Source organism: Apaloderma vittatum, unplaced genomic scaffold, assembly GCF_000703405.1.
Source record: "Apaloderma vittatum isolate BGI_N311 unplaced genomic scaffold, ASM70340v1 scaffold2090, whole genome shotgun sequence".
Taxonomy (NCBI): domain Eukaryota; kingdom Metazoa; phylum Chordata; class Aves; order Trogoniformes; family Trogonidae; genus Apaloderma; species Apaloderma vittatum.
The window spans coordinates 5,936-33,676 of NW_009692668.1; the positions used below are offsets into that span (position 1 = coordinate 5,936).

A 27,741-nucleotide genomic window follows, 5' to 3' on the forward strand; every position below is an offset into this window, starting at 1 on the left:
GATACCCTTTGCATCACCTCCACATACACACAAAGCACTTGCAATTGTTCTAGATACAACGTGAGATCCTCTCAATCTCTAAAAGATGTATGATTTTTCCAAGTCAAACCATGTGGCTGCTACACAGTCAAGATCATCTCACTGCACTACATGAGAAATACGTTACAGTCCTTGTCCGGACACAGGTGTGTCTTTGTCTCTCTGGATGAAATATGACATGGCTCTCCCCAGCCGAGGCTCTTTGTGTCACCCAAAGGACAAGAACATCACCTCACACAGCTTCCAGTTACAAACACCCAGGGACAGTCTACACGAGTCGTTCAAGGAACAGGAGAAGCCCTTTTGGGAGCAAATTTGTCTCTGATCTCTAACCAGGGTCTTGCGGCAGGCGATCATCCATAACACTGGTGACATGGACGCAGTGGCTTGCAGCAGCCAGCTCTCTGCACAAGAGCAGCAGATGCCTGTGGCCTGAAACTGGCACAAATTTCACTGCTGGTCAAGGCAAACTGCGGACAGTTTACAGATCACAGTAAATCAAACTCTTGTGCTCGCCTCTTTCAGTCACCAGATGGTACCGCAGATGTACCCATCAACGCAATTCTGACATCCTTGTTTCTGTTAAAAGCCCTACTGATATTCAGAGGTCCACTCCTGTATTACTGGCGCTATTCAACGTCCCAAAGCATTCTCTATTTTTTAAAACTCTTATTTTCAAAAATTGATTTTATTGCTGATATATTCAGCCAGAATTTGCAGAGATTTCTCCTTGGGTAGGAGTAGCACTGGGTTCTGATGTTGTTATCTTGGAAATAAATTGAGATGCTGAATGTGTTAAAACTAACAGACCTGGAACTGCAATGACTGATTCTAATCCTTTCAGGATTATTTATGTGATTACAAAACTGCTGCAAGGTAAGCTTTCAAACCTTGCAACAATATAGAAACGCTCTTATGAAGTATCAGTTTAAAAGTTTTTTTTGAACCTTATTTTGTAAGGTTCAATTCATTTAAGTAGGGGTTTTTTTGCGGATATAATCCTCAATGAATGGAATGCTGAGTGCGTTATAAATCAGTTGATTGGGGATTTAATGCTACAGTGACAAAACGAGTTTCAGTAAACCAAATACCCAATAGTATCTGACTGTCAAAGAAGAAAGACACTATCTTTAAACTGATCAATCAATAGAGTCTCAAAAAAGCCACTGAAACTCTTCTTTTAACAGAAACTGGATATTACATTTTCTGTTGGTTTTATAGTTTTTTGTTGTTTTTATGGGGTTTTTGTTGTTTTTTAATTTGCAGTAAAACAGATAAACAATAACATACAGCTAGCCACAGCTAGGGAAATAACTGCCTGTCATAGCTCCTGTAAATGTTAATGTGATTCCTTCCACTGAGCTGATATTTCACTTTCTCTTGCTGCAGGATGCCGCTCCACAGGTATTCCTGGACCATATGGAAACTTAAAGCACAAGAACAGCTTGGGTTTTAAATTTGAAGTGACTGTAAGTTCTTTTCTTATACATGCTGGTGTAGGAGTAGAGCTCGGGGTTGATTGTAAGAGAAATATTATTCTACTAATGCTTAGAGCAGTTTCCTTATCTGCAGTCAGAGACTGATATGAGGTTTGCTAGGTGCAAAAGCAATAGCAGAAACAATAGGTTTGATACCTATCAATTTTCTAACGAATGGTCCATCTCATATGTCTGCCAAGACAGAGAGTTGAGATTGCAAGAATATGTGCAAAGTCATGCCCTGCCAGGACCCTGGGGATTGCAGCATGGAGCCTAGCTTATTGTCCTCATTTGGAGCTGAGCTGGACCTTAAACAGGAACACAAGCAAGAAGATGGGTTTAAAAACAATTATACAGCCCTGGTCTTTCAAACACTTGTTCACAAAATTAACATCATTCACATGAGCGACCCCATTAAATCCACAGTATTATCTATTGCCCACAAAACCAAAGCCCATGAAATCCACAGCATTATCTACTGCTCACAAAATGAAAGCCCATAAACCACTTGACTATCTAACCTGAGGGATTTTTTCACCTGTGCACCCCAGGACAAACTAAGAACGACACGGCTCTGAATTGATTACTCCTCTGTAGCTCTTCTCATCACCTTTCTCAAGTAGACAAATGCTAGCGTTTATAGGATCACGTTCTTAAATGAAAATGTTCACTGCCAACTCATGCAGCTACCACACAAGGACTACTGCCTGCACTACACGATATTAACAAAACCAGTGATCTTATGTGAAAATATTTTCACGATCCTTTAAGAAGCAAAACATGATGAGTGTCACAAATTGCCACCATCCCAAGATTGTGCTTTGCTACGTTAAACCAATAATCAGAAGTTTCAGAATTTCCCAATGTTATTTTGTATTTTAGAAAACGATTACTCAAAATTCAGAAATGTAGCACTCAACTGTGTGGAAAAAAAACAAAAAAAACCCATTTCCTTCTCTCCCCAAGTGCAAAGTATTTCTCTATTCCAATAATGTAGTTTAATGCTCAAAAAATCACATCAGATCAAATCCAACACGGAACTGCTGAGATACACACAAATTGCCTCCTTAAGATCATCACCCTGGAATTAAAACAATAAAATATGTTATTGATATTTCTTGTATAGGAGGAAAACTCCTTGTTATATCCAAAATAAGCCAATAGCTTAGTCTTCTGTGTACGCATTTCACCTTCGGCATCTGCTTTTTCATCCTTATTTCAGACTGAGGGTCTGTGGTATTTATTACTTAGCATCATAGGCTCACAAAATCCTCCTGGGTAAGCTGGACTGCCAGGGTCTGGTCTAGCTCAAGTATTTGCTCTTTCTAAAGGAGGACTCCTTTGCTTCAGTATCCCCAAAACTGCTCACATTTACCCCAACAGCATCACTCTCTTCGGGCTTCCTGAGCTAACCAAGGCTGGGTCTAACCAGTTTCATGGGACACGCTTACTGCTAATCGGAGTACAAATATGGCCTAAATTCTATTATCTTATTCATATTTTGTAATAGCTGGAGATTGAAATTATTTTGTTTCTTTGATGGGTTAGTTCTGCTGCAGAAAAACTGAACAAAACCCTCCTAGATCTGAAAATACTTTTTCATTTGATTTGAAATCTAACAGAAATTCGGATTTTATTTAACCTATATTTTTCTATTCTGGTGGGTTTTAACTGAACCAGAGGCAAATTATCTCCACTTGTTTCATTACTGACATTATTCTTAATGCTTAAACTTAGCTAGTGGCTGAACACATGAGCAAAGTGTGTGCTTAAAAGCTCTACCGCATGGGTAATAAAGCAGAAGACCTTTCTTTCAATGTTGTATGCATTTAATAATTCCACGCTGGGTAATATTTGCCCAAGTCAAGAACAGGATGAAATTTGTCTGCCTGACAGGAATCCAGAGGTGTCCTTATTTTCAGAGGTGTCCTATGATTCAAAATGTGGTATAATTTTTCTCGAGGTAATTAAAAGTGAATTTTTGGATAGCTCATATTTCTCCAGCTACACTGAGACACCAAAAGCATACAAGAATTTTGGCAGAATTTAAGCTCATGTTGGCATCCTACTGTTATAAATAGGTTATTTACAACAATTACATCTATAATCAGGTTACATATAACAGTATTTCTCACTTATTTGGATGGCACATAAGCAGGCAGCCCCCTGCTTTAAAGGACGCTGTCCTGCTAGCTCCACCTTGAGTTGAGGGCTGCACTGCTGCTCCCTCTGCCAAAACCAGACACCTTTTAACCACCTGGTTGGAATTAAAAAGCCCAGTCCCAATTTTTACTTTCCAGGTAAGATACACTCACACTCAGTTGATGTTTCAGCAGATCTCACTCCCTAACCACCAGTGCCCCTCTGCTCAAGCTCTCCTCCTTCAGTCCTTCTGCTCGGATGACTGAGCACTATTCTCTTCCCCAGGCTTGGGGAGTCTCAGTTTCATTCCTTCTTTCTATGTTTTTTCTGCTGGCCAACTCCTCTGAGCGGCTGCTTCATGTTACTGTGCTGTATGTCAAAGCAACACGTACTCATCTTCCCTGTCGCCTCCTTCTAGCAAACAGAAAACCCGATGGATTCTTGGTCAGACAAAATTTGCATTTTAACCAGGCTTCTGGGCAATCAAATTTTTGCCAGTCTGATTAACTTATCATCTGACAATTTTTCTAATCAGATTTTTCAGTCTATTTTTAAATATGAATCAGGCCATTTCCCCTCCTTGAACTTAGGTTTACTTGAAGCTACTGACATGCCCTTCAGGCTTATCAGGTTAAACCAATGAACAAACAAGACTTGCTTCAGCTGCAGGGCCATAGCAAAAATGATTTGGTAATTTAATACAAAATAATAATGATCACTATTTTAATTACATTTCAAGAGTTTGCTGATGTCTCATTTTCCATTTTACCATCTGTGATAGGTATGCATCTACTTTAGGGAAGACACATACACGTCTGTTGAGCATAATCATAAAGGTGCTGGTGCAGATATTAAGGCAGATGGAGTTTCCCACATTGCTCAGCATCAGCTCTGCAGGGCTCTCATCTCTGACAGTTCTTTCTATCCAAAATGATTCATTGGGATGCAGTTACAACCTCACTAAACTGTTCCAGAACCTGCTACCTGATTACAATATATACAAAAGTTTGCTTTTGTGAAGAAAGCTGCTCTGCTGTGAGCAGCTTCCTTCACTTCTTATTTCCAGCAGCAAACTTTTGTGTCCCAGTAATGCACAAGGGAAGTTCTGCCTGAAACTTCTCTGGGCACTCAGTGGTGTAAGGAACCTTCAGCTGCCTACTGACAGAGAAGAGCGTGGAGCAGGGAGAAGAACATGAAAGGGAGATTGAAAAGAGAAAGGAGACTGTTCATTTTTTTAAAAAAGGTCATTTCAATGAAATATACTCATTACAGAATTTCAATTATCTCTAATAGCTGACAATAGTAGCAGAAGGGTAGTTCATACTAAAAGCATATCATTTCTTTGGTTTTAAAAGGCTAATTTTTCTCTTTGTAAATATAAGTGTATGTTATGGCAGCACAACTTATCCTTCTGCTTGTCTTTTTCTTTACAGCTTATTCTGCAAATTTGGCCACAGAAAATGATTTTCAGTCTGTCAGGCATGGACAGCATTTAATTAACCCATACAGATGCTTAAACATTTTTGTGGTTTCTATTGTTTTGAATATTCATAAAGAGCTGCCTTTCATTTTCTTGGCTGGTGTAGTCAACTACAATTAAAATTACATTGTATGTCTCCAGCTATTTATATTATAGGAAGAATAAATACAATGGAAACTGCAGAGTATAAACAATTTAAACCTCTAAAAAAATACATCATGTACTTCTTAGCCCTTCCAATATGCTGCAACTTTTTACAAGCAAAAACCCCATACCTTAGGCACAGGAATCTGCATACACATAGCCCTCCTCCTAAGCAATCTCCTACCATGGACTAGGAGAATGGATTCACTAGATGGTTTCCAGGTCTCTTCTCACATGTTTTATATTACTCTCATAGTACGGGAAAGCAGTTTGTTTTTCTATTTCTCCAAATAAACTGAAACTGAACAAAATTGTGCCTTCTTGTACTACCAATCTGCTAGTTTATAATTTAGCAGTGTCTGATGATGAACCAAGTGAGAATGTATCTTTGACAGCATGTTTTCTAAATACCATCAAAGGACATTCTCAGAACCTAGACAGAAGAAAAGTCCCTAGCTTTTGAGTTTAACATTTCTGTCTTGAACAAGATGATGCTATTTTAATTTATGAGATTACATCAGTCAAATTAAAGCATATCGTATACAATGGTAGTTCTGCAATACATTTCACTTACTGTTACATTAACTTGAACCCCCCAGAAAAATACAGAGTTCTGTGAAAAGCAGATCTGACAACAATACTGTGAGCTGGGGAATTTCTGACTTAGCTTAAAAGATGAAGCAGTATTTATACGGATTGGTCTTATTTTCTCAACAGAGCAAATCAAGACTGAAAATATGCAGACAAATCTTTTCCAAGTAATCTGTAATCTGTGCACAGCAAATTGGCCCAAGGTCAGAGGCCAGACTCTGCTACATTTCTCTGAGGCAATGCACAGAAGGTATTGGTCCAAGGGGGACGAGACAATTAGAAGGGACGAAAAAAAGGAAATGACACTTCATCCTATATTTGTAACTCCCAGATTCTGAGCTCAAATCCTCAGCAAGATCTGCTGTAGTACATGGAAGCTTCCTCACCGCTGTCCCCAAGCTACTCCGCAGCCCGGGGCTGTGAGAGCATGACGCTCTGAACTTATCGTTAGCTATCGAGAGGGAATAAGGGTGCATGTGTACGCTGCTGCTTCATGGGGCAATCTTAATCCTTCCTTTGGCCTCTGTATACATCTGGAAAGGCTGTGCCAGGATTAGGTGTCTTCTCTTGTGGATCATAGTATCTGCCTGCCTTCAATAAAGCAATTAACAAAGGAGGCTGGTTCTTGGGAACTGATACCAAATCAAGCACAGGTTGGTAGAGACATATCTGAGATAAGAAGACACTAGTGATGGACTGCAAATTATGGTGATAATGTGTGTTTAGCTCCCCATCTAAAGTTCACAACTAGAAAACATTTCTCAACCCTGTGGTACATTACATTTATTCAGAAAACTCTGATCTTTCACTAATTTATGAATACGTTCACTGAGTGTAAGGTAGAATTGTCTCTATAAGGAAGTATAGACCCACACTGTTTGCAAAACAAGTTTTCTCTTGACATATTACTTAAAAAAAAGACATTTCATGTCTAAGAACGTGACCTACCTTTTTAGTCTGATTCACATTTACCAAACTGCAACTTCAAAATGCCTTTGCCATGAAGCTGAAGGATCTGGTTGTATTCTTTGGGCATTGCATGGAAACCTGGTTTAGGCAGCTGGTTGTCATAATAGTGGTGGCTGATTGGCATCTTCTCTGTGGATTTTGAGAAAGGCCAGAAGCCATAGAGCTTCACATTCTCACACAGCTCGAGAGCAGCACTAGTGATCATAAAACCAGATGACAACCGGTACGCTTTCACACCCTTAGTTCTCCAGAACTGGGCAAGACTTTTCAGATAGAAAGGGTGAAAAAATATTGCCCTTTGCGTTGCTTTGAACTCTTGCAGAGTGTGATAGACTTTAAAAGAAGTGGCTGTGTTGCTTCTGAAGGAAAATGCTGGCAATAAAAGGAAAGCATCTCCATAGACCGCAATGTTCTCCAGAAATTCTCTCTTCTTTTCATTTAATTTGTTGTATCTGCGAAGCACATTTTAGGAAATAGTGAATGGAATATACTATTGATACAAATATGATAGATCAAAACAGCACAACTGCACTTGTATATATGAGTTATGAACTTTGGTGCACCAGTTCAGCATGTCTGCATTCCAAATTTATACCAACCTGTTTTATGTTGTCATATGTGCAGTTATATGTTATCATATGTGCAGTTATGAAAATCTGCCTTTTTGTATAATAAATACACTTCACAGGATTGACTGGGCAACACAGGAGCTACTGAAGTAGATCAAATTCACTGCTAATGAGACCAGGACCTGTTTACAGAATTGATCGATTTGATGAATTTAAAAGGAGAATGCAAAAAAAAAAATCATATTTATACTTTCTCTGTTTAAAAATACATGCACTACGATATATACTGCATGTATTTGTGAAACGTGCTTCTTACATCAGTAGGTATACAACAACATCTCTTCAAAGCCTGTGTGTCTGCCCTGCACGGAAACACAAGTATGCATGTGAGCAGTCTTGGAGTGTCAAAGATTAGTGTATGCTCAAGTTTTGTTGGGTCTAAGCTGCTTTTGATACACTTTTAAAATAGCTGAAAATATAGGATACCTAAATATCTTCTTCAGCTACAAAGGGAACACATGGAGATCCATAAAGACTTAGAGATGTAACTTCACAAATGAAAAGGATTTATCCTCAGACACTTTCGTTCCCCAACAACCAACAGAGAGACTTGGTTCTCACCACTGGATAATTCCATGCTCCCAAATATCGAATAGTGATCTGCCAGAGTCATCCAAGAAGTGATATAGCACACAAGAAGGTCAGTCAACTTTGTTTCCTCTATAGATCTGAGCTGTCCCTATCACCTGAATCACCAATGGGCACTCACCCCTACTATGAGATTCCAAGCACTGCAGTGTGGGTACCTGTCTATCTGAGCAGTGTATTGTCATGTTTTAAGGGCTACTAGAGTCCACTTTTAACAAATAGCTCCAGCAAAAACTGGAAAACTTGATTTCATTTAGCTTCATGATTTGAATAGGTTCATGCAGCACTTTTAAGACAGAGGACTGCAGCCGCTCCCTTTTCCATTCAAAACCCTCTCGGAGGATCTCTTGCACAACTAAATTGATGAGGAATTGATAAACCCCTTTCCAGCCTTATGGGATTTAAATTCACACTTCTGCTTCCCAGAAAAGTGTCATTGCCACCAGACTCTGAAGCAAAATGAATGAGACTCAGCCCCTCTACCTGACCCTGTGCAGAGCCAAAACAGGAAAGAAATGCCTGAGCCTATGTCTAGAAGAGTGGCTGAAGGGTGAACTTCTGGCCTCTACTCCAAGAAGTGTCTATTTCTGCTCAGTGTAAAGTACAGAAAGAACTTTCAGGGCAGAATTCAGACCTCTGTTATTCCTTAGCTGGAAGCTTGGACCTCGTCTTGTTTTTGTTTCCTTCCCAGCTCTGCCACTCTGAGGTGCATTAGGACACGTAAGAGCTGTGCCTCCTTCCTCCAACAGAGTTCACCTACATTGTACACCCTGATGCAGTACAAAATCTGATTAAACTCCACAGTAATAACATCAGACTAAGCCAGTACCCAGACATAGAATTAGAAATTAAAGCAAATAAAGTCAGAATGGTCTTATGAAAGAAGAAATAAATTTGGTTCTTCTAAACAGTGCCAAGTTGCTTTGTGCTTCTCCTTGGAAAGGATTTACAATGTACTCTGAATATTTAAATAATTAATTTCTTGAAATCCTAAAGTCCTTTCATAATCTCATCTCATCCTCACACAGGTTTAGTTCCTATTTCCTTCTGTGTGACTCCTGTTAACCCAGGCATGGCTTAATCTGGCTAAAAAAAATGAGTGCAGGTGTGGCAGAATACCTTTATCAAGCCCAGACAAATCATGCATCAGGTCAGTAGTCACCAATGATGCTGAGTCACTGGACAAAGTTTTCCGTCCTCATATTCTTGTGCAGTCCCACTAACACCAGTGTACTAAATCTATTTTTGGGGAAGGAATAATTCATCTTCATTTAAGTAAAACTGTGCTAGGTAAGCACCAAGGTAGTTAGTGCTCACTGCAAAAAATCAAGTTCTATCCTTGAAGCAATGACAAATGCCTGCTAGTCATTTCTATGCTGATTGTACTTTTTCCTTCCTCCTTTAAAGGGGGGGGGGAAAAAAAAAGCTTTGCCTGATGTTGTCTATTTGACAAATAAAAATATGAGGGACAATAACATACAGTAAGATCAGTAAGGAGTAAATAATGTGCCAGAGCAGTCCTTTTCATAGATAAGATGCAGTTCCAGTCTGCTGAAGATGTCAGATTAGTCAGCCCAGCCTTATTCGGTTTTCTTTTCATCAAGAAGGTGAAGAAAAAAAAATGCCAAGAAAAAAGTGTGAGAGAAGCTTTCCTATGGATTAAGAAAATGGATTCGAGAAATGGGCCTCCATTCAGGAAATAGCCTTCATCAGAACAGCCTCTAAGCACGTCACCTAAGAACATGTGCTCACAGTCCTACTGATGGAGTCAAACACACATTCCCAAGGTTTCCTGATTTATGACTACAATTCCTTTCTTATGCTGGGGTCATGAGGGTCATGGGGGGGAAAAGAAGAGGCTTGGGCTTGCAAATATCAGTTCTAGTCTTCCATAAATTGCGAAATGGGGCCAACCAATGCACTTGCTAATCTGGGTATTGCTGACTCCCTTCTGCTACAAAAACAGGGCAGGTTTAAGAGATTTCCATTTAGACTGGAACATATTTTACATGGGAACTAAGGCTTAATGAAGTAATCTGCATGCACCACTCTCTATGCTGGTATCCCAATGGATTTCCAACAAAATCTAAATCGTGTCAAACAATTATACAATATTGCACAGACACAGATTTGCAGTAGTACTTACTTTTGAGCTATGATACTCGGATTAACAGTCACAAGGTTTGTTTTATTGCCAACATCTTTGCTAATGCTTCCCACGGTTGGAGGGAGGTTACACCTGCAATTGAGAAACATTACCTTAAACAGATGTGCACCAGAAATGCTTTACAGTTATTATCTGCAAATTCCTCTCTTGTGCAATGACACTTTCACGTCAGCTCCCAGGGATCTCTAAGCACTTTACAAATATTAAATAAGGCTTACAGCACTTCTAGTAAAAATATTTAATCTACTGTACAGATGGTTAAAATAGGGCACAGAGAGCTCATTTTCATAAATCATCTCAGAAATCAGGAGCAAAGTTAAAATCCCGGAAGCAACCAGTCTATGAATGTCCTATGTTAGCTGCTGGGAAATATTGCCCCTCTCTTGCCTAAATAATGCATTTCTTCTGAAAGTCATTTACTATTTCTTCTGACAACAGCATAACTGGCCCAATTGCAGAAACAGTGGTTTCTGCAAAAAAGTAAAGAAAGCATATTTTTGAAGTCAGTCACTTAGTAGACAGATTTCCCATTTTTATTAAGAGAGTTTTCTTACCGGAAAGACTTTTTAAAAAAATTATTTTAAATTTGAAACGTCCAAATATTAGTCAGAAGCAGGAAAGGAAACAAAATCCAGCAGATTGTGATTGGACATCACTGAGAGAAGAACCTTCACTCTGTTACTCTGTTCCCTTGCAGCAACTACAAAGTGTGAGTCACGTACTGAGAGTGTGGTCTAAATTACACTCTGTGTGTACCTCATTTTCTCCACAATCTACAGAGGGGAGCTGAAAAAACCTACTTAAATCAGATGCCTAATTTTTTAGATGGCTAACAGAAGGTAAGACAAATACTGGGGCAGTTAAATAACTGCATTATTGAATCAACCTAAGGCGAAGTAAACCTTCTTTTAAACCAGAGGTAAAAATGTGACATTTAATATCAGTCCTTCTTATTTCAGTTTCAGGGTTTTCTTTATTCTTTTCTCCTTATTAAAAAAAAAAAAAAGTGCCCTCTCCTAAAGGATGTTAAAGGTTCTCAGATAACCGTGCTTCACAACACCGGCAAGGTATCTTTGCAGTCATAGATCATAAATGTATCCACACCATTCACTTAGGAAGCAGCATTTTGAAATCTACAAAGCAGAAGGAGCATCCTTAGAGAGGCAGAAATAAAGAACTGTCAAGATCCTTCCTCATTGCTAGAAACTGGTATTGGCATGCTTCCAAGCCTGACAAGTTTTTAGAAACACTGGCCTCACTTCAGTAAGATGAAGCAGCTCTTACCTAAACACAAAGTCAGAACTATCGATTTCAGCTCCGCAGCTGGAATTTTTCAGAATGCCTCCATTTCCAACCACAGCACAGGTCTTGAAGGGATAGATTGAGAGAGGAGAGGACTGCAAACAAATAAAAAGACACAGTCAATGCCTTATAAATCTTTGGATTGTTTCTTTGCATCTTTAGTCGTTTGTCCTTGCAGGTTTAATCTGGTAAATCCCAGTGAAAGCCTCCACCATTCAGCAGACAGGGTTCCCAGGCCTCAACAGCCAAGAGACCAAAATAGGCAGCAAGAGACTGAGAACTGCTACTTCTGTCATCAGTACTTTCAGGGAATGACACTGGATTGTTAAAACTGGATGAATATCTTTCAAATACACTTAACACAGAAATTATCTAGTAGTGGACTGAATCCTTGCCAAGCTAAGGAAGTAACTTGTCCTGAAGATAGTTTAAATTTGCCCGTTTTCCTTTGCACTGTAATAGACTGCAGGCTGTCACATAGTCATTGACTTTGTCAGCTAATAAAAGGCAACTTTGTAAATGCTCATTACTTTGTCATCACACAATTACATTTGATGTAAAACAAGGAATTTAGGGGAAGATGCTGTAAAGGATAATCACGTGCCCTAGCTTAACTCATGGTGAACGTGAGGGCTAACTGAGGTGGTTACTGTTTCTGGCTTTCACCTTCTACTTCACTTCTCGTCAGAGGTTGCTGTCTTGCAGTGGGCAAGTTGAATGGCAGCTACGTGCATCCACTTGTGAAACAGCACGTATCACACCCTAGCAAATTAATGTAAATTGTTGGCTATTTCAGTTGGCTGTTATCCCAAGGCCTCAGAAACATCTCATACATCTTGTCCAGACCCTCCTGCTGTGGGAGCACTGACGTTCAACAGAAAGGCCAACAGCTGGGCTACTTCAACTGCAGAAGCCGAACCCACTTGCAAAATTGAGTCAACACTGGCTTACACAAAGTGTTACCCTTTCTCGTTCTCTCATCAGCTTGCCCAAAGAGAAGCAAGAGGGGACACTTACAAGCAAGGCAAAAAGTGTGGGGAGAGTGGCAGACACCATGTTCTCTAGCAATATATTACAAAACGCGTTCAAATATCTTGTTCAGTTCTGAAAAGGGTATTAGAGGAACACAAAGGCCAGACAACTCTGCCCAGCTTACCAAGTATGTATGCACATAAAACATACCACTTGTCTGTTTCAGTTTAAATTTGGAACCACTGTAACCTCTACTGCAATTAAGTTTTTAGTGATTCACAGCAACGTGAGAAAGGAGTGGACTCATGGTAGCTGGGATCCCACAAATCAAGCATGTCAGAGACGCGTAAGAGGGCTCCCATGTGATATTACTTTCAAGAAATCAAGTACATGTCTGTGCCCCGCCTTGTCTGGTTTCCAGCGCCTGTACGTCTATTACAAATCCTGAGCTACCAAATCCGATTTCTTTGTTCAACTTGTGTTTCTGGCTGCAAAGGCCCCACCCCAGTGGGCAACAAAGCTGGTGAAAGGGCTGGAAGGAATGTCCTATGACGAGTAAATAAGGACTTTGGCCTTGTCTAGTTTGGAGAAATGCAGGCTGAGGGGTGACTTCATTGCTCTCCACAGCTTCCTGAGGAGGAGAGGAGGAGATGTAGGTGCTGAGCTCTTCTCCCTGGTATCCAGTGAAAGGACACATGGGAATGGTTTAAAGCTGCATCAGGGGAGGTTTAGACTGGACATTTATTTACCAAGGATGTGGTCAAACACTAGAACAGGCTTCCTAGAGAAGTGGTTGACGCCCCAAGCCTGTCAGGGTTTGAGAGGCATTTGGATAATGTCCTGTCCTGGTTTGACCTAAACAGAACCAATTCTGCTCAGTGATTTTACTTTTCAGCTAGGTGCCCTTAATAACATGCTTTAACTTTTGGTCAGCTCTGACCTGGTGAAACAGTTAGACTAGATGATCATTGTAGATCCCTTCCAACTAAAATATCTATTCTATTCTATTCTATTCTATTCTATTCTATTCTAGTCTAGTCTAGTCTAGTCTAGTCTTATTCTATTCTATTATATTCTATTCTATTCATGTGTAAACTGATACTGAACTGAAAATAGCTTTCAGAAGTTATATGCCCAAGCCTGCACTGAAAATGGCATGGGAATATGAGGAATATGAAATATTGTTCCAGACTGAAATGCCTTTGAAAACGGGAATGAGAAAAGCAAGGCAATTGTTCTCAGAGGATTCACTCGTGAATTCATCTGGCTGCCAAGCCAGGCTGCAACTTGTGTTTTGTGGCAACTCTACCTGCAGTCTGATCTATGATACCCTTTCCATGCCTCCACCACTGCAGAGGAAGGCGAAAAAAAAGGTATTACAGGGTGAATGAAAAAGTGCATACAGCAGGTCTCTTCCAGAGAAATCAAACAAAGCAGCTCTATTACTAACCCAAAATATGTATGATATGGCAATTGTAGTAACAGGTAACGACACAGTTCTTACCACAGGCAGCATTTTAAAAATGTCATCTGTAATGAGGATGGTCTTTTTACTGTCCACTTCATAACTCATGTTACTTCCCAGCGGGGTGTTGTTTTGAGAAGCAATAAAATTGTGAACTGCATCACAGCAGGAAGCTAATTCTGACCTGTGAAAAACCCAAACAAAACCTGCTCAAAGACTGGCAAATAAGTAGGAGGGTGGTGGTAGTGAACTAAATGAATGAAAATTGGCTCTAATTAACTAAGCAACAAACGGCTATACAAACCATCTATAAAGTCATCTCTCGCTTTGCAGAACAAGCCCAGTTTCACAGCAACTGTTCAGAAGCTAATCAGACCAAGAAGTCCTTTTCTTACCCTGTTTTTCTCTTTTGCTCTCCCTTTCACATCCAGAAAAAATGGTAATCAGTCTTCTCCTTAGTATTAATTGCTAAGATTATTTTAGAAACGCTGAGAGACTTCAGTTCCTGAAGAATTAACAATGTGATTTCAATCAACACAGAACAAGAGATTGAAAAAACTAGAAGGCTGAAGGAAGAAAGACCCAAGGAGATGAAAGGAATGGTGATGGCAAGTACTGGCTATAGTACTTAGTGAACAGCTATATGGTTGCCAGCCAATTAATTAGTAATTGATTTCTGCAACTGTTTAGAGTGATTTTCCTGTGCACAGTATCATAGATGTTAAATAAGTAGGAGTGAGGGCTATCACCCATCTCACAACTCCCGTTACCTCCAAACTTTCAAAAATATTATGTGTGTAAACATCCTATACTGTTAACAGTGAAATGCAATGAAAAGCCCCATTGGACCTGAAACTCTGTAATTCATTTTGCTTTAGGGAACAATGTTCTCTCTACTGGATCAGATTTTTAGACTGTAAGACTGAAATATCCATGGCGAGCCATTATCTATCAACCAGTAGGACACAGCTACCTCATTAGGTGACACACTAAGAGAACTATTAACTATTTAAAGAATAAAATTCACTGATAACAGAATTGCTTGAAATTTCGAAGAAGATAACATACCAGGGAAAATATAATAATTCCCATCCCAACACTGAAGGTTAATTGTAAAGAAAAAAATAAATACATTTACAGTTAGAGCCAGAGGAACAGAAAAGTCTTTCTTCATGGAATCGTAGAATCATTCAGTTTGGAAAAGACATTTAAGATCACTGAGTCTAACTGTTAACCTAGCTATGCCAAGTCCACCACCGAACCACGTCCCATTTCATACTTTTTTAGTGAGTACGGTAAGCTAAACCATTGGAACTAGTTAAACAATATGGGTTAAATTCTAGTTGAAAGTCGGCTTACTTTAATTAGGTAAGACACAGGCAAGAGAAGTTGTTTCATTCAAACATAACAGCAACATACACCAAGTAAATATTCTAATAATAATATGATCTTATTTCTGATGGAGACAAAACACAGTCCAGCACATGAAGAACCCAATGATTATGTTTCCTGGAAGACAGGGAAGAGAATGAACAGGTCTGCGACAACTCCCAATCTCACTTCTCCTGAAATAATGATCAAAATGGGGGAAAAAGGGTTCAGAAGGTTGATTTGATTCATACATAAAACAGCAAAGGAAAGAGTACCATTTCACTGGTATAATATATACTGGTATATATTATCCTATTTTGAACACTGAGCTCTCAAAAATCTCAAAGACAAAGTTTCCAGATGTATGAGGAAGGCTGGGAATGAATGAATGCCGGGGTGGCACAGATCTGAAATAATCACCCTGGGAGGGCTACCAGGAAACATGAATGGGAACTATTACTCCTGAGGGAGGAAAGAGCAGGGCTCAGATTTCCACGAGCCATATTCAGCTCTATGTCCTGAACACAGTGATTCCCACTGCCTTGCTTGAAGCCATAAGGGGCAAAGGGTGCCTGTGTCAATGAAAACCCCTGGGTACAAGGGTGGGGATGAAGTTGAGCCTGTGCTCTTGTGCGTTAGGAGGTGCACACATGGTGAAAATAATTGCTCTGGGCATAGAGTGTCCTATTTTAAACATATGGAAAAACACAAATGGAGCAATGAGGCAAGAGAGCCAGATGATTAAGCCTGGGAACACTGGATATTATTGAACCACTCTTGACTAAAGTCCACCCACTTTTCTTTCTTGCACACTTTTTCCTATAACCAGCTGTTTCTAACCTCAGTATGCACTCTTGCCCAGCCGTCCTGGAATGACTCACACCCCATCCACTCCCCAGGGCCCCATGTTAGACCTCCAAGGCCATCAGTCCCTGCTCCAGCAACACCACAACAGGGACAGCCCCCAAGCTGTGCCTGTCCAGTCCCCAGGGAGGTGCCCAGGGCTAGGGCTGCCCTGCTTCTGGCTGCAGCTGGGTCCAGCTGCTGGTCCCTGCTGTGTTGGTCAGGTTCTCATGCTCCGATTCCAGCCTCTGTCCCTTAGGGACCTCATTGCTACCTGGCAATCACATGGAGAACAGAAATCACAAAAATCACAATTTTTATTTCCTTGAATTTTTTCTTAAAGCTAAATGAAGCAGCCTAAATATTATCTATGTCAACCACAGGATGTTCAGAGAAGAAGGAATAATGGCAGAATATTCTTGCCTGACTTTAGTAAAATAGCTGGTTTGTGTGTGATGGCTACCAGATCCTGAAAAAGCAAACTGATGATAGATAACATTAATACATATGACACAGTTTTGCTTTTTATTACTCATTCCATAAGAATGAGTGCTTCAATAAAAACATTCTGGAAGAAAAAGAGATATCTGAATTAATAAGAAAGTAATAGTTTAAATTAATATTATGGATCCACTGAGGAAGTAAAACAGAGACAGGCTAGTTCAGAAACTCAGTGAGAAACAGAGAATATATATTAATTAATGAGATTCATTCTTATATTACCTAAGAGCATATGAGCTAAAAATGTGGAGGTAACAATAAGAATCTCTTACTTAGATCAAATCATGACACAGAATCCCACCATGCCCAAGCATCCATGTACAGAGCTCCAGTGGGAACGCCTGTAAAACCCACTGGCAATGTATTTAGTAATCTGTTCATACAGGATTTTGTACAAGCTGTGACATACGGAACCTCTACAACTGAGAGCAAACAATGAGGAAGAGGTAGAGATGGTGAAATCCAAGCAATCTATGATTGCAGCTGCCATCACAGTATTCCTTTCATATGTGGTCTCTGTCATGAGCTAGTGATACCCTAAAGAGCATGTACTTTGTACAGTTATGACATGCATCATACGTGGTAACTCAATTCTTTTAACAAATGCAATATGTAAGGCATTGCAAAGCCAAGACAACATTTTAACTCGTGTATCATGCTTCCTGGGGAGAAAGAAACTGTTAAAATCTACCACACAAAGAAGTTCCTAACCAGACAATGGGATAAGAGACAAGTGACAGAATCTTAAGAGCACCAAACAGTACCACCTTAAAGCAGAACTCTACATTTTCTTTGGAAGGGTTAAATATTGATCCATGCTGTCTGTTCTGACTGGGAGAAAATGCTGAGATACGAGGGCAGCTCTTGGAAGATGGAATGATGCTATACAGGCTGAGCATCCACCTCAGATAGTGTAAGAACATGGATGTAGCTTATGATAAGAAAGTTTAAGTACCAGTTGTTGACAGAGTTGTGCAACTTGGGGGTTGCCCTAGAACAAAGTGGGCTTATGATCCACTCACCATGTTAGAAGTCCAGAGTGAAGGAAGCTGGAGCTAAAGCACCCAGGGTTTGTAGGCCCCTAGGTTTTGAAAGTACCTCCTCTGGAATACAGTTTGGCACTGCCAGTTTCTTATTTAGAGGAAACCTTCTCTCCAACATTTCTCCTGCAAGCAGCTGAAAGTGGAGTGAGACCTAAGAGCTATTTTTAAATCCTGAGGTCTAACATCAACCAGAGACATTTACACCAAGATAAGCAGATTGCATTATTTGGAAATTTCACTTGTAACAAGTAAGGAACAAAATCAGTACCTGGACGAAGACTACACTATTTAGAAGGGTAGCAGATACCTCATAAAACTGAATGAGTACAGTAATGATAGTCTTAATAACCTAAGAGGAGTGGTGTGCTGCATTTGTCTGTGAAGTGACACAGAGTCATTGTTGCACCAGAGAATGTTTTCTGCTGCTCAGCAGACACTTGTGCTGAATTTCATTCTTTGTGGACCAAGGACACTGGACCCATTTTCGTATTGAGGTCAGATGGGATGGAATTCTGAGCCCACATAGCATCCAGATAATTTCTTCAGGTTTGTGGCTGCAGAGAACTTAATAAAATCCTGGTTTCTGAAGCAAGCTATCAAGTTATTGAGACAAACCAAAGGATTACTGTTGTGTTCCAACTGCTGTGCATTTAGTCCAAACTGAACTATAGGCAGTAATAGAGGACTGTTGCCTTGACTGCATGTTTCCAAACCCCTCTGCATAACACAAACACTTCAAATGGATAGTGTACTCTACTTAGTGGAAGTCAGTAAGCATCTGCAAGATCTAAACATGCTGATGTAGTTTCTTTGCAGCTCCTGTAGTAGCTCTGTAGCCAAGAAGTTCAACCTGAACTACTGTATCCCTCCTAGCAGCAAAATTAATTAGCTCATGCATTTTAGCTGGTTTAGTGCTTGCATACAGGGGGCATGTGCTTGCTGATGTGCTGTGTACATATCCTGAAGAGACTGCAAACATCTCAACAGCTTCCTTCCAACAACTCAGTTTGAACCAGCCATAACAGCTGAAGCAGTCAATGGTGAGCCAAAGGCTAGCAGAGCTTCTCAGCTGGTCCAAAAGCCAGCACTGCCCTTATCCTGATTAGAAGGGGAAGAAACTATATTAAGGATGAAATTTGTCTTTATGCAATGAGCTTCAGCAGGGCTTTAAAACTCCCCACTCCTCCAAACTACTGATACAAGCACCAAGAGGACCCTTGATTCATCCAACTGCAGTAAGCAGGATGGTTTTTATTCACCTTGCACCTTCTCTGCTTAGAAATGTTTAGCTAAAGTAATTTTGTCCCGTATTTTTTAAAAATACCTTATTCAGGTATATATTTGGTGTGAAAAGGCACTTGCTTCTGCATCAAAACTTTACACAGCCTTCTACTTTGGGACACAGGAAAGAAAGTATACCACTGGAATTGTCTGCTCCAGCCTGAAGCTGGGCCATGATTAAGGTTAACCATGATTAAGGTTAGCTTAACTTGAGATTTGTTAAGGTTGTGGAGTCTCCGTCTCTGGAGACATTCAAATCACAGAATTATAGAATCATAGAATGTGTTGGGCTGGAAGGGACTTTCAAAGGTCATCTTGTCCAACCCCCCTGCAGTGAGCAGGGGCACCTTTAACTAGATCAGGTTGCTCAGAGCCCCATCCAGCCTGACCTTGAATGCTTACAGGGCTGGAGCCTCCACCACCTCTCTGGGCAACCTGTGCCAGTGTTTCACCATATAAGCAGAATCCATCTGGATGTATGATTTATTCTAGGTGATCCTACTCTAGCACAGGGGTTGGACTAGATGATCTTCAGAGGTCCCTTCCAACCCCTACCATTCTGTGCTTCTGTGTGACTCTGTGATCCTCAAGGGGTTGCAGTACCCCCACGGGGAATGTGAGCCTGCAGAATTTGACTAAACTGTGTGAATGTCATAGGACATCTTTTCTGTAGACTATACTTCAGTGTGATGTCAGTATCTGTAGATCTGAGGCCAGAGAGCATTCTCTATCGCATTAAACATTGGACTAAATGGAGGTTGGAGGAGGGGATGGACACTGTAGAGTACAAAAACATGCAAAACATTGTTCTAAATAGTAGATGCTCAACTGTCCTCCAAGGACTTGTTGGGGAGAGTGAGGAAAATCATCTTAATTTGCACTAAAGAAAGCTCAAGTTCAGTATTAGGAAGCACACTGAAACAGGTTGCTCAGGCACAGTGCAGAATTTCAATGACTGTAGATTTTTCATAGATATCTGGTCAAACTTCTTTCAGTAATGGTCTAAATCTACTTAAGTCACCTTTTGCAAACACCTGTACAAGTGAACATTTGTTTTCAAGAAGAGTATCATATCAATCCATACTATAAAGCACTTACACATTATCTAAACTAGCACTGCTTACACAGATGTATCTCTCTGTGGATCTTTAGTTATACAACACACATAAACACTACCGAAAAGAGATAACTAAACACAAAGTAAGACTAGCAAATATTTAAACCTGTAACTCCTGTATGTCTGACAATAAATGTATTTCACAGCACAGCTTGTAATATCACTTGAATAAAGGGCAAAGTATTCCAAGCAACCAAAGCCAGTGGATTACTAGTAACCAGGAAAAAAAATCTATGCTTGCCTAACAACTTGTCTGAAAAGTTCACCTCGCTGCGGTATTTGTAATCATTAGTTCATGTGAGCTATTGTACTGTACGTGTGAACACAACAAAGACTTTGAGGTTTCATAGTGAAGAGATTGTTGTGACAGTACAGAGAAGAATCCACAAAAAATTCTGCCATATAATAAGAAAATTTCAAGGGTGCAACTACAAAGAGCGAGACTACCTTTTATCTATATCCACTGCTACAGTATTTTATAATGAGCAAGCAATTATCTTATTGTACTGCACCAGGAGCTCTAGACAATGATACGGGTTTCTCCAGGCACTTGTCAATCCAAGTCAATAGCATAAAAGTGCAATGAGGCATATTACAACATACTCCAGACTTTTCGAAAAGAGTGGCTGAATCTGAAATAGAACGTGTTGAAAGGGAACGTGAGCTACACTGACAGCCCTTGAACTGTCTATAAATGAAGTAACATCATAAATGTCTAAAACAATGAAAGCCAACAGGATTGAATCTGAAATCAAGGCTGAATATGTAAAATGTATAATAAAATATTGAAAGCAGAGTCTATTTGAAGAGCCTGCCATGAAGACATAATTAACTCAGTCTGATCCAAAATTAAGTTCCCCTTATAGGAATCCTCCAACTTTTAGGAAATTATATAGTCTGTAGAGCAATTAAAAGATTCAACCATTTCTCCAGACTGTCACCAATTACTATCTCTCCACCCAGCCTTTTTCTCTTCTGAAATAGAAATATGTCTCTCAATATACACACTTGATTTTACATATCATCTATTAAACCTCTGCAGCAAATGTACATTTAAATCACACTGTAATCTCAGAGTTCCACATATTTTCTTGTATGCTGGAATGGATGATTTCAGAGAGTACACTGGAATTATTGACCTGGTTTAGTGGTAGGAAAGCTATTGATTATGTGGTGGTGTGAGCTTATATAAGCATAAATTGACCTTGCAGGGTATTTTACTTGTCTTGCAACTGTGGTTCATTGCAGTACACAGATGTGTAAGCAATACTGTTATATAAGTTAGAGTGTAACACACTACAAATTAATCTCTTCAAGAAGGAATGGAATTTTATAATCTGCAGGAATGTTTAACATACACTTTACAGAAGAGATATTAAAGTCGGAGAAGGATAACAGAGGTCAAGTGGAATAAAAAGTAGGAGGGGAAATCACAGGACTAGGAAAATGAGTTGATCTAACTAGTCTTTTCAAGACTTGGGGTTCTTTTTTTAAAGTAGTTACATTTTCTTCTTTTAAAAGGTAAAAGTATTTTGGTGGGGTGGAGCAGTGTGTCAGTTAAGCTGCAGCGTAACATTAGGGGGGTTAAAATTGTATTTCACACCTAGGAATTCTTTTCTCCATTCATTATCAGATGCAAATATGGTTTGTCAGAAATGTTATTTCCTTGGGAGGAGGCCCAGTGTCCAGAGTTCACACAGGGCTATTCCAGAGTGGCACCACCCCTGACAAACTGCTGCATCGCTTTGCCAGGCTCCAAGCTCAGCGAGACAGCCCAGAAATACAATGACCAGAGGTTTCACTGAAACACATAGTCTGCTCAGCCTTTCTCCATATCCTCCCCCTCTCCAAGTCATTCTGGGGGCCGTTTCAGATATTGTTATCTTCCAGCAAAAAACAGGAGTTGCAACTATTTGGAAAACCAGCAGATTATTTGCCAACATGAGTGTATAGCCCAAATGAGAATAAATCATGCTTAAAAGTCGGTAAAGCAAAGAGACGTGGAGGTGTAAAAAAACAATTACAGCTTGCACCCAGTTGGGCTCTGTAATTTGTTGCACTAATGAAACATTTCTTTTAAGTGGAAAACCTTTGAAGAATACTAATACAATAATTAATATTCAGGTTACTAGGGAACCTGAGACTCTACTGACTGTAGCTAGAGGAGCCTTTGCAGAGGAAGCTACTCAGCACGGCTTTTTTCTGAAGCTTTATGAACGATGCTTCCAGGCAGCTGTGCAACCATTTTCTTTCCCTTTCCAAGATTCTACCATTCCTCTCTAATAACCAAGAAATCCAAGGACTTGTTTTGTCTAAAACAAGCTAGAGCTGACACAAATCTGAAAAGAGAGGAAGAATTCAAGTGGATTTAGAAACAAAAGGGTAATGTGGAGATGCTAAATGATTATAGAGTCATAAAGAACAAGATAAATAAGAAAAAGAACAAGACAGCTGAATTTCATAAATGAGATGTCTGAATAAAACATACTTGAATAGTTCTCTGTCTGCAGCAGTAAATATTGGAGAATATTTGTCCTAAATCACTGTTAGTAGGATGCCATTCACCTCCTGGTGTAGGTACATCATCTTTGCTAGCTTCTGTGTTGAAGTTGGGTAAAACCTCTTCAGTACTGGCTGACAACTATCACTGTGGAGCACCATAAATCTTAACCAGGCTGCAAGAGCAATGAACTAAGTGCCTGCACTTGCTCCTCTGAGGGCAGCCTAAATCTGGTGGTGCTGACATCAGCATTACAGATACTGAAGTAAGTGAAGAGCCAGGAGACTGGTGCCCCAAGAGAGGCTGGACAGAAATCAACCAGAGAAGAGTGACTGTGCACGTGGGAGGTATTAAAGAGAACATCACGGCTTGTACTTGCCTCATGATTCTTCCTGATTTTGAGGAACACATGAATAAACATCACGTGGCTGTCAAGACCCACTGACCACTGCCAGGCAGCAATCCAGCCAGGTGCACGTGAGCCTGCGCAGCAGAGCAGCTTCACAAGAAACTGCTCAAAAAAGGGCAAGGGCAGCTCTCTGGCAGCGAAGGAACACGGTTTACACACCTGCATGGTAAAGCTCAGCTAGGGAGTAGAGGGTCAACCTGGAATCCTGCACTCTGCTTTTTCTACAATGTGTTGGCAAAAACACTGTGGTTTGTGCCGTGTGTGGCTGTCAGCTGCAATCCTTTTGCTAATATGAAGACAAGTATTTCTTTCCTGCACTACACTTCTAATTCATATTCTTTTATTTGGCCTCAATCTGCTGGTAATGCAGCTTACAAAGAGAATTGATGTGTACTCATTGGCACACAGCGCTGTCTTCCAGGAACATGGAGCTACTGGCTCAGTTCACATACTCCTCTCCACTACCAGTACGACGGAAGGCAACAGCAAAAGCTGCAAAGCAAAACACAAGACAGCTTCTCTGAGAAATTCACTACCCCATGGGAAGCTGCTTTTGAGCCTTATTAATTAGAGGTTAGTTTACGCCCTGAAGCAGAAGGCATTAAATCCCCTATAAATATGCATGCCTGCTCTTCAGAACCTTGAGATAACACAGAGATGTTGTACAACTGACACCACGCCTGAGAAGCATCTAAGCGTTCACTCCATTTAACAGACGGGCAAACAGGGGAGGAAGTCAAGGAGCTTCTCTGCAGTCCAGTCAGCAGGTAGACTTCTTGTGGCGCTGGCAGGTGAATAATATGACAGAAGCAGCTCCGAGCTCTCCTCCAGAAGGTGGCCAGCTGTATTACCCAACTTCCGCTGCACGGCCCCTCTGAGATTAATTTCCTCTTCTGCAAAATGGGTGTGTTTATCTACCTACTTAATGAGATTTTTAGAACTGGATAATATTTGTGTTACACAATTATTATACATTACTGACACTAGACAAAGTCAGAAAAAAGAAGAGATGTACTGCCAAGGGATTATTAATTCATTTATTTCACCACATTTCTAGAAGCTTTGTTTCCCATAGAGCTCTGTCAATGCCTCATTTCTCAGCTAGAGTGTCCTTGCAAAGCCAGTTCCAGGCTCTTGTGCCTAAGTGTGATAAGTAAGTTGAGTTTGCTCCAAGTACGGAGCGTATACAGATTTAGTCAGTAGATTTTATATGATTTTTTTTTAAAAAGTCTTATTTTTTAAAGCCTCTATTGACCGACTGCTAAGAGCCTTTAAGTCTCCAGTATGGTCTGGGAGCAAGGACAACTATAAAATTTTAACACCGCATTTCCACAAAACAACAGAGAGGAGTCTGAAAGAATGTAAAAAGAAGGAAAATATCTATTCAAAAGCACACCTCTTCTGTGAAGTAATCATTTGCAATGTTCTAAACTGAAATACCTGTCCTTGGCCATATCAATGGAAATTTTGGATGATATCAAAGCATATCAAATTTCACAGTACTGTCATGAGAATTACAGCATGGGTTGTGTACATACGAACTAACTAGAACTAGCTAATACTCTAGCTGGTTTGGATATTAAAAAGCAATGAAACCATAACAGCACAGCACTTGAATATTACGTAACAAGAGTTTGTCCAGTCTGTGCTGAACTATGGGTTTCAAAAAAAATTTTTTGCTTGATATTTGAGCTAAGCTAAAACCAGGAAGCTCACCTCAGTGTACATATACTCCACATTTTCTAGGTGGCTTAGTGAACCCTGCTGTTCTGACTTTAGAGTATTTCCAGTTTGATCACTGGTTGATCACCCAGCTTGACTACTTATTACCCACATTTCTTGCTGGAAGGTAAAGACAGCAAGAGGAACAGGAAGCATCTTGTACTTATAGTAGAAGAGTCTCATATGACAGTTAAGATAGAGGGTATCGTGTTTGATTTCCACTGGCCTTGAAGCTGTAGACGTTTGCCCTAGTGGAAGTGGGAGATTGCAGAAGCAATAAATGAAGTCAAGCTGGAATGAGGAGTGGTTACTCTGCCACTGACTCATACACCTCGCAGAGCAGAAGAAGAGGAAGATTGCTGGGACGCAGTGGCTGGTCCATCCGGAAGGAAAAGAAGCCAAAAACAAAGATTGGAAAACAAAAAGCTTAAATACAGCAGGGGGAAGAGCAGATGAGAGCAGTTTAATCTCTTGTCAACTCTGTACAAGATACCCGCCTGTTCTGTAACAGAATGAGCCGCTTCTACAGCTCCTTATCATGCTCTGATAACTCTGTGCGCAACTAAAGCCCGCTCAAATTAATTCAAAGTTTCTGAAACCCTAACTCTGCTTATTCTCCTACCTCAGCTTTCATAAACACCATTGGTCAGTTATGATACACAGCAAACACAGCAATTTATGTTGCACAAAAACTATCAACATCTCCCCAAAGCTACTTCTTCTAAGAGCATCACACTGAGCATGTAGATACTAAGTTTTCAATGCTAATTGATTCCAAAGAGTTGGAAGGTAGGTCAGTTTATTTATTTTTAATGACCATGACAAAATCTTTAATTACGATCCATGTAATAATGTAATTCAAGAGAGCCTTTCCCCCTGGAGAAAACGGGGTTGGCACAGCGAAGCTGTTCTCTAAAACCAAGATGAAGCATTTCCAAACGCGAGTGGACGCTTTTCAGGGATCATTGTCCCTGCAGAGCATGTACTTATGTGCCATCCCCAACAAGGACAGATGTAATCACATGCTTACACACTCAGGGACCATGACATGTAGCATCAAACCTAATGTGTGCCTCGGGCACTTCTGTAATAGAAGCAATAGTCTTGGGGTAAGAAATACCCTGCTTCATTGCACAGTCTTTTACCAGATTGTTCAGTGTTCAGATGGACAAAATTACTGATTTTTTTTTTAAATACTGTAGGTTTTGTGTCACAAATATTTTAATCCATTCTGCTTAAGTTATTCTGCTTAAGCTATTCATTACAGTGGAGATTGGTGAAATTACTTCACTTGTGTGGTTCTTTTATCCTACTCAATTTGCACAGTTAAATTCAAATAAATAAGAAGAGCGCTAGCATCAAAAGATTAACAGAAATGCATAGCTATGAATGCAGTCTAAAAGCAATAAAAAAAAATCTTTACAAAAAGGAAGATTTAAATTTATGGCTTGTTAGACTAATCTAAGGTCAACAGTTTTTCTAAATGAGACAATGAAAGTCACCTGAATTTTGCAGATTCTTCTGGTCTCCTTATCCAGGTGCAGTTCTGCAGTTTTGTGACTATGTGAAGATAATAATCTTCTGAATATCTAAAAAAGGCAACAACATCAAACACTATAATATATACATATGTATATTTAGAAACAGTCTCTAAAACATTCAAATGATGCATGTATTAATAATAATGTGCATGATGCATATATAATAGATTGCTTTTGGAACTCCACGACCTATTTTATTTTTGTAATTTGTAACAGTACTATCCTCATTTAATTACTGTGACCTATTAAACATCTCTACTTAATAGTGATGTCCTAATGAACTTTTCCTTTCAGAAAGTTTCAGAAGTACACTGGTTTCAAGCTTAAGTATTTGACAACAAATACCGCGAAGTTATTAGAAACTCTCTCAAGTGCAGAAGTCCAAAAAAATTAAAAAATATCCTTCTTGTACTTGGTGTTTTAAACTTTGAAAATGTTTTGAAATGCTGCTCTTGCAAACCAGGATGAAACACTACACTTCTTGTGCTTTTCCTTTCATTTACCTTACAGAGTCCCTAAAGCTCAATTCAATCATCTGAGGCCACAGACCAATATTTACAGATGTAAGTTTTCCTTCAAATTATCTCTTAAATAAAACAATCTGTTGTTTTACATCAGCCAGCACTTTGGTAACCAAAGAGCTTTCTCCTTTTAAACTCTGTTGAGAAACTTAAATTTGTCTGTATGTGAAATACTTTGAACATGTAAGTCAAAAGAATGGAGACATTTCTTCCCTTACAGGTTCAATGTGGATACTTTCTCCATTTGTGCTTGGATCCTAATACAGGTTTTAAAAACCCAGTAACTCTGACTTATAAAGAGGGTTGGGGAAATGGGAAGAAGAGATGATATGGATGCCACAACTACTAATTCTATGGGAGTCATGTCTCCAGAAAAGATCCACCTTGTATTATTTTAGCAAAAATTTTTTAGCATTGGCCCAAACCCAAATGATCATAAGTTTATTTAAGCTGGAACTTAGAAGTGTGTATTTTTGAGTTGGCATGGCAAGAAACCTAATTTGTTTTTAAATGGAGCATGAGAATTGGTAAAAAGGAATATGACAAAGACTGTGGTGGCTTGCAGCAGCAGAGGTTGACAACCCACAAGCTTCCCTCTCTGTGTGTTCAGCGGGCTTTTAGTACCATCACTCTATGTTAAACACTTGAAAAAAACAGATCCCTTTTTTTGTTGCTTCATACAAGTAAGGCAACTGCTAAAGCTAACTTGTTCATGTACCCCTGAGTAAAATCACATCCCATTTCCCCATGGAAAAAATAAATTAAACTTTTAAGAGGAATACTGCATTAGAACTGATCTTTGGCTTAAGCTGTACCTGTGAAAACACATACAATTTTCATTCTCTAGACCTAGCAAACCCTTAAAGGAACTAGACCATTGTGACTAAACTGATTGCACTGAGACCTTGCACAGCTCAAGAGCAGGA

The 27,741-nt window shown here is 39.8% G+C and overlaps 1 protein-coding gene across 1 annotated transcript in view; it reads right to left on the reverse strand.

Moving 5' to 3' along the window:
* Window positions 1–2,305: 2,305 nt before the first annotated feature.
* The window catches only part of ST8SIA6 (ST8 alpha-N-acetyl-neuraminide alpha-2,8-sialyltransferase 6), a 29,528-nt gene continuing 4,092 nt past the window's right edge, over window positions 2,306–27,741 (reverse strand). The window contains exons 2-7 of the mRNA XM_009877395.1: window positions 26,256–26,342; window positions 14,006–14,150; window positions 11,512–11,624; window positions 10,207–10,299; window positions 6,823–7,295; window positions 2,306–2,598 (exon numbers count right to left, since the gene is read on the reverse strand). Coding sequence (XP_009875697.1) covers window positions 6,827–7,295; window positions 10,207–10,299; window positions 11,512–11,624; window positions 14,006–14,150; window positions 26,256–26,342 — 907 coding nt within the window. The 3' untranslated portion in view covers window positions 2,306–2,598; window positions 6,823–6,826. The remainder of the gene's footprint in view (window positions 2,599–6,822; window positions 7,296–10,206; window positions 10,300–11,511; window positions 11,625–14,005; window positions 14,151–26,255; window positions 26,343–27,741) is intronic.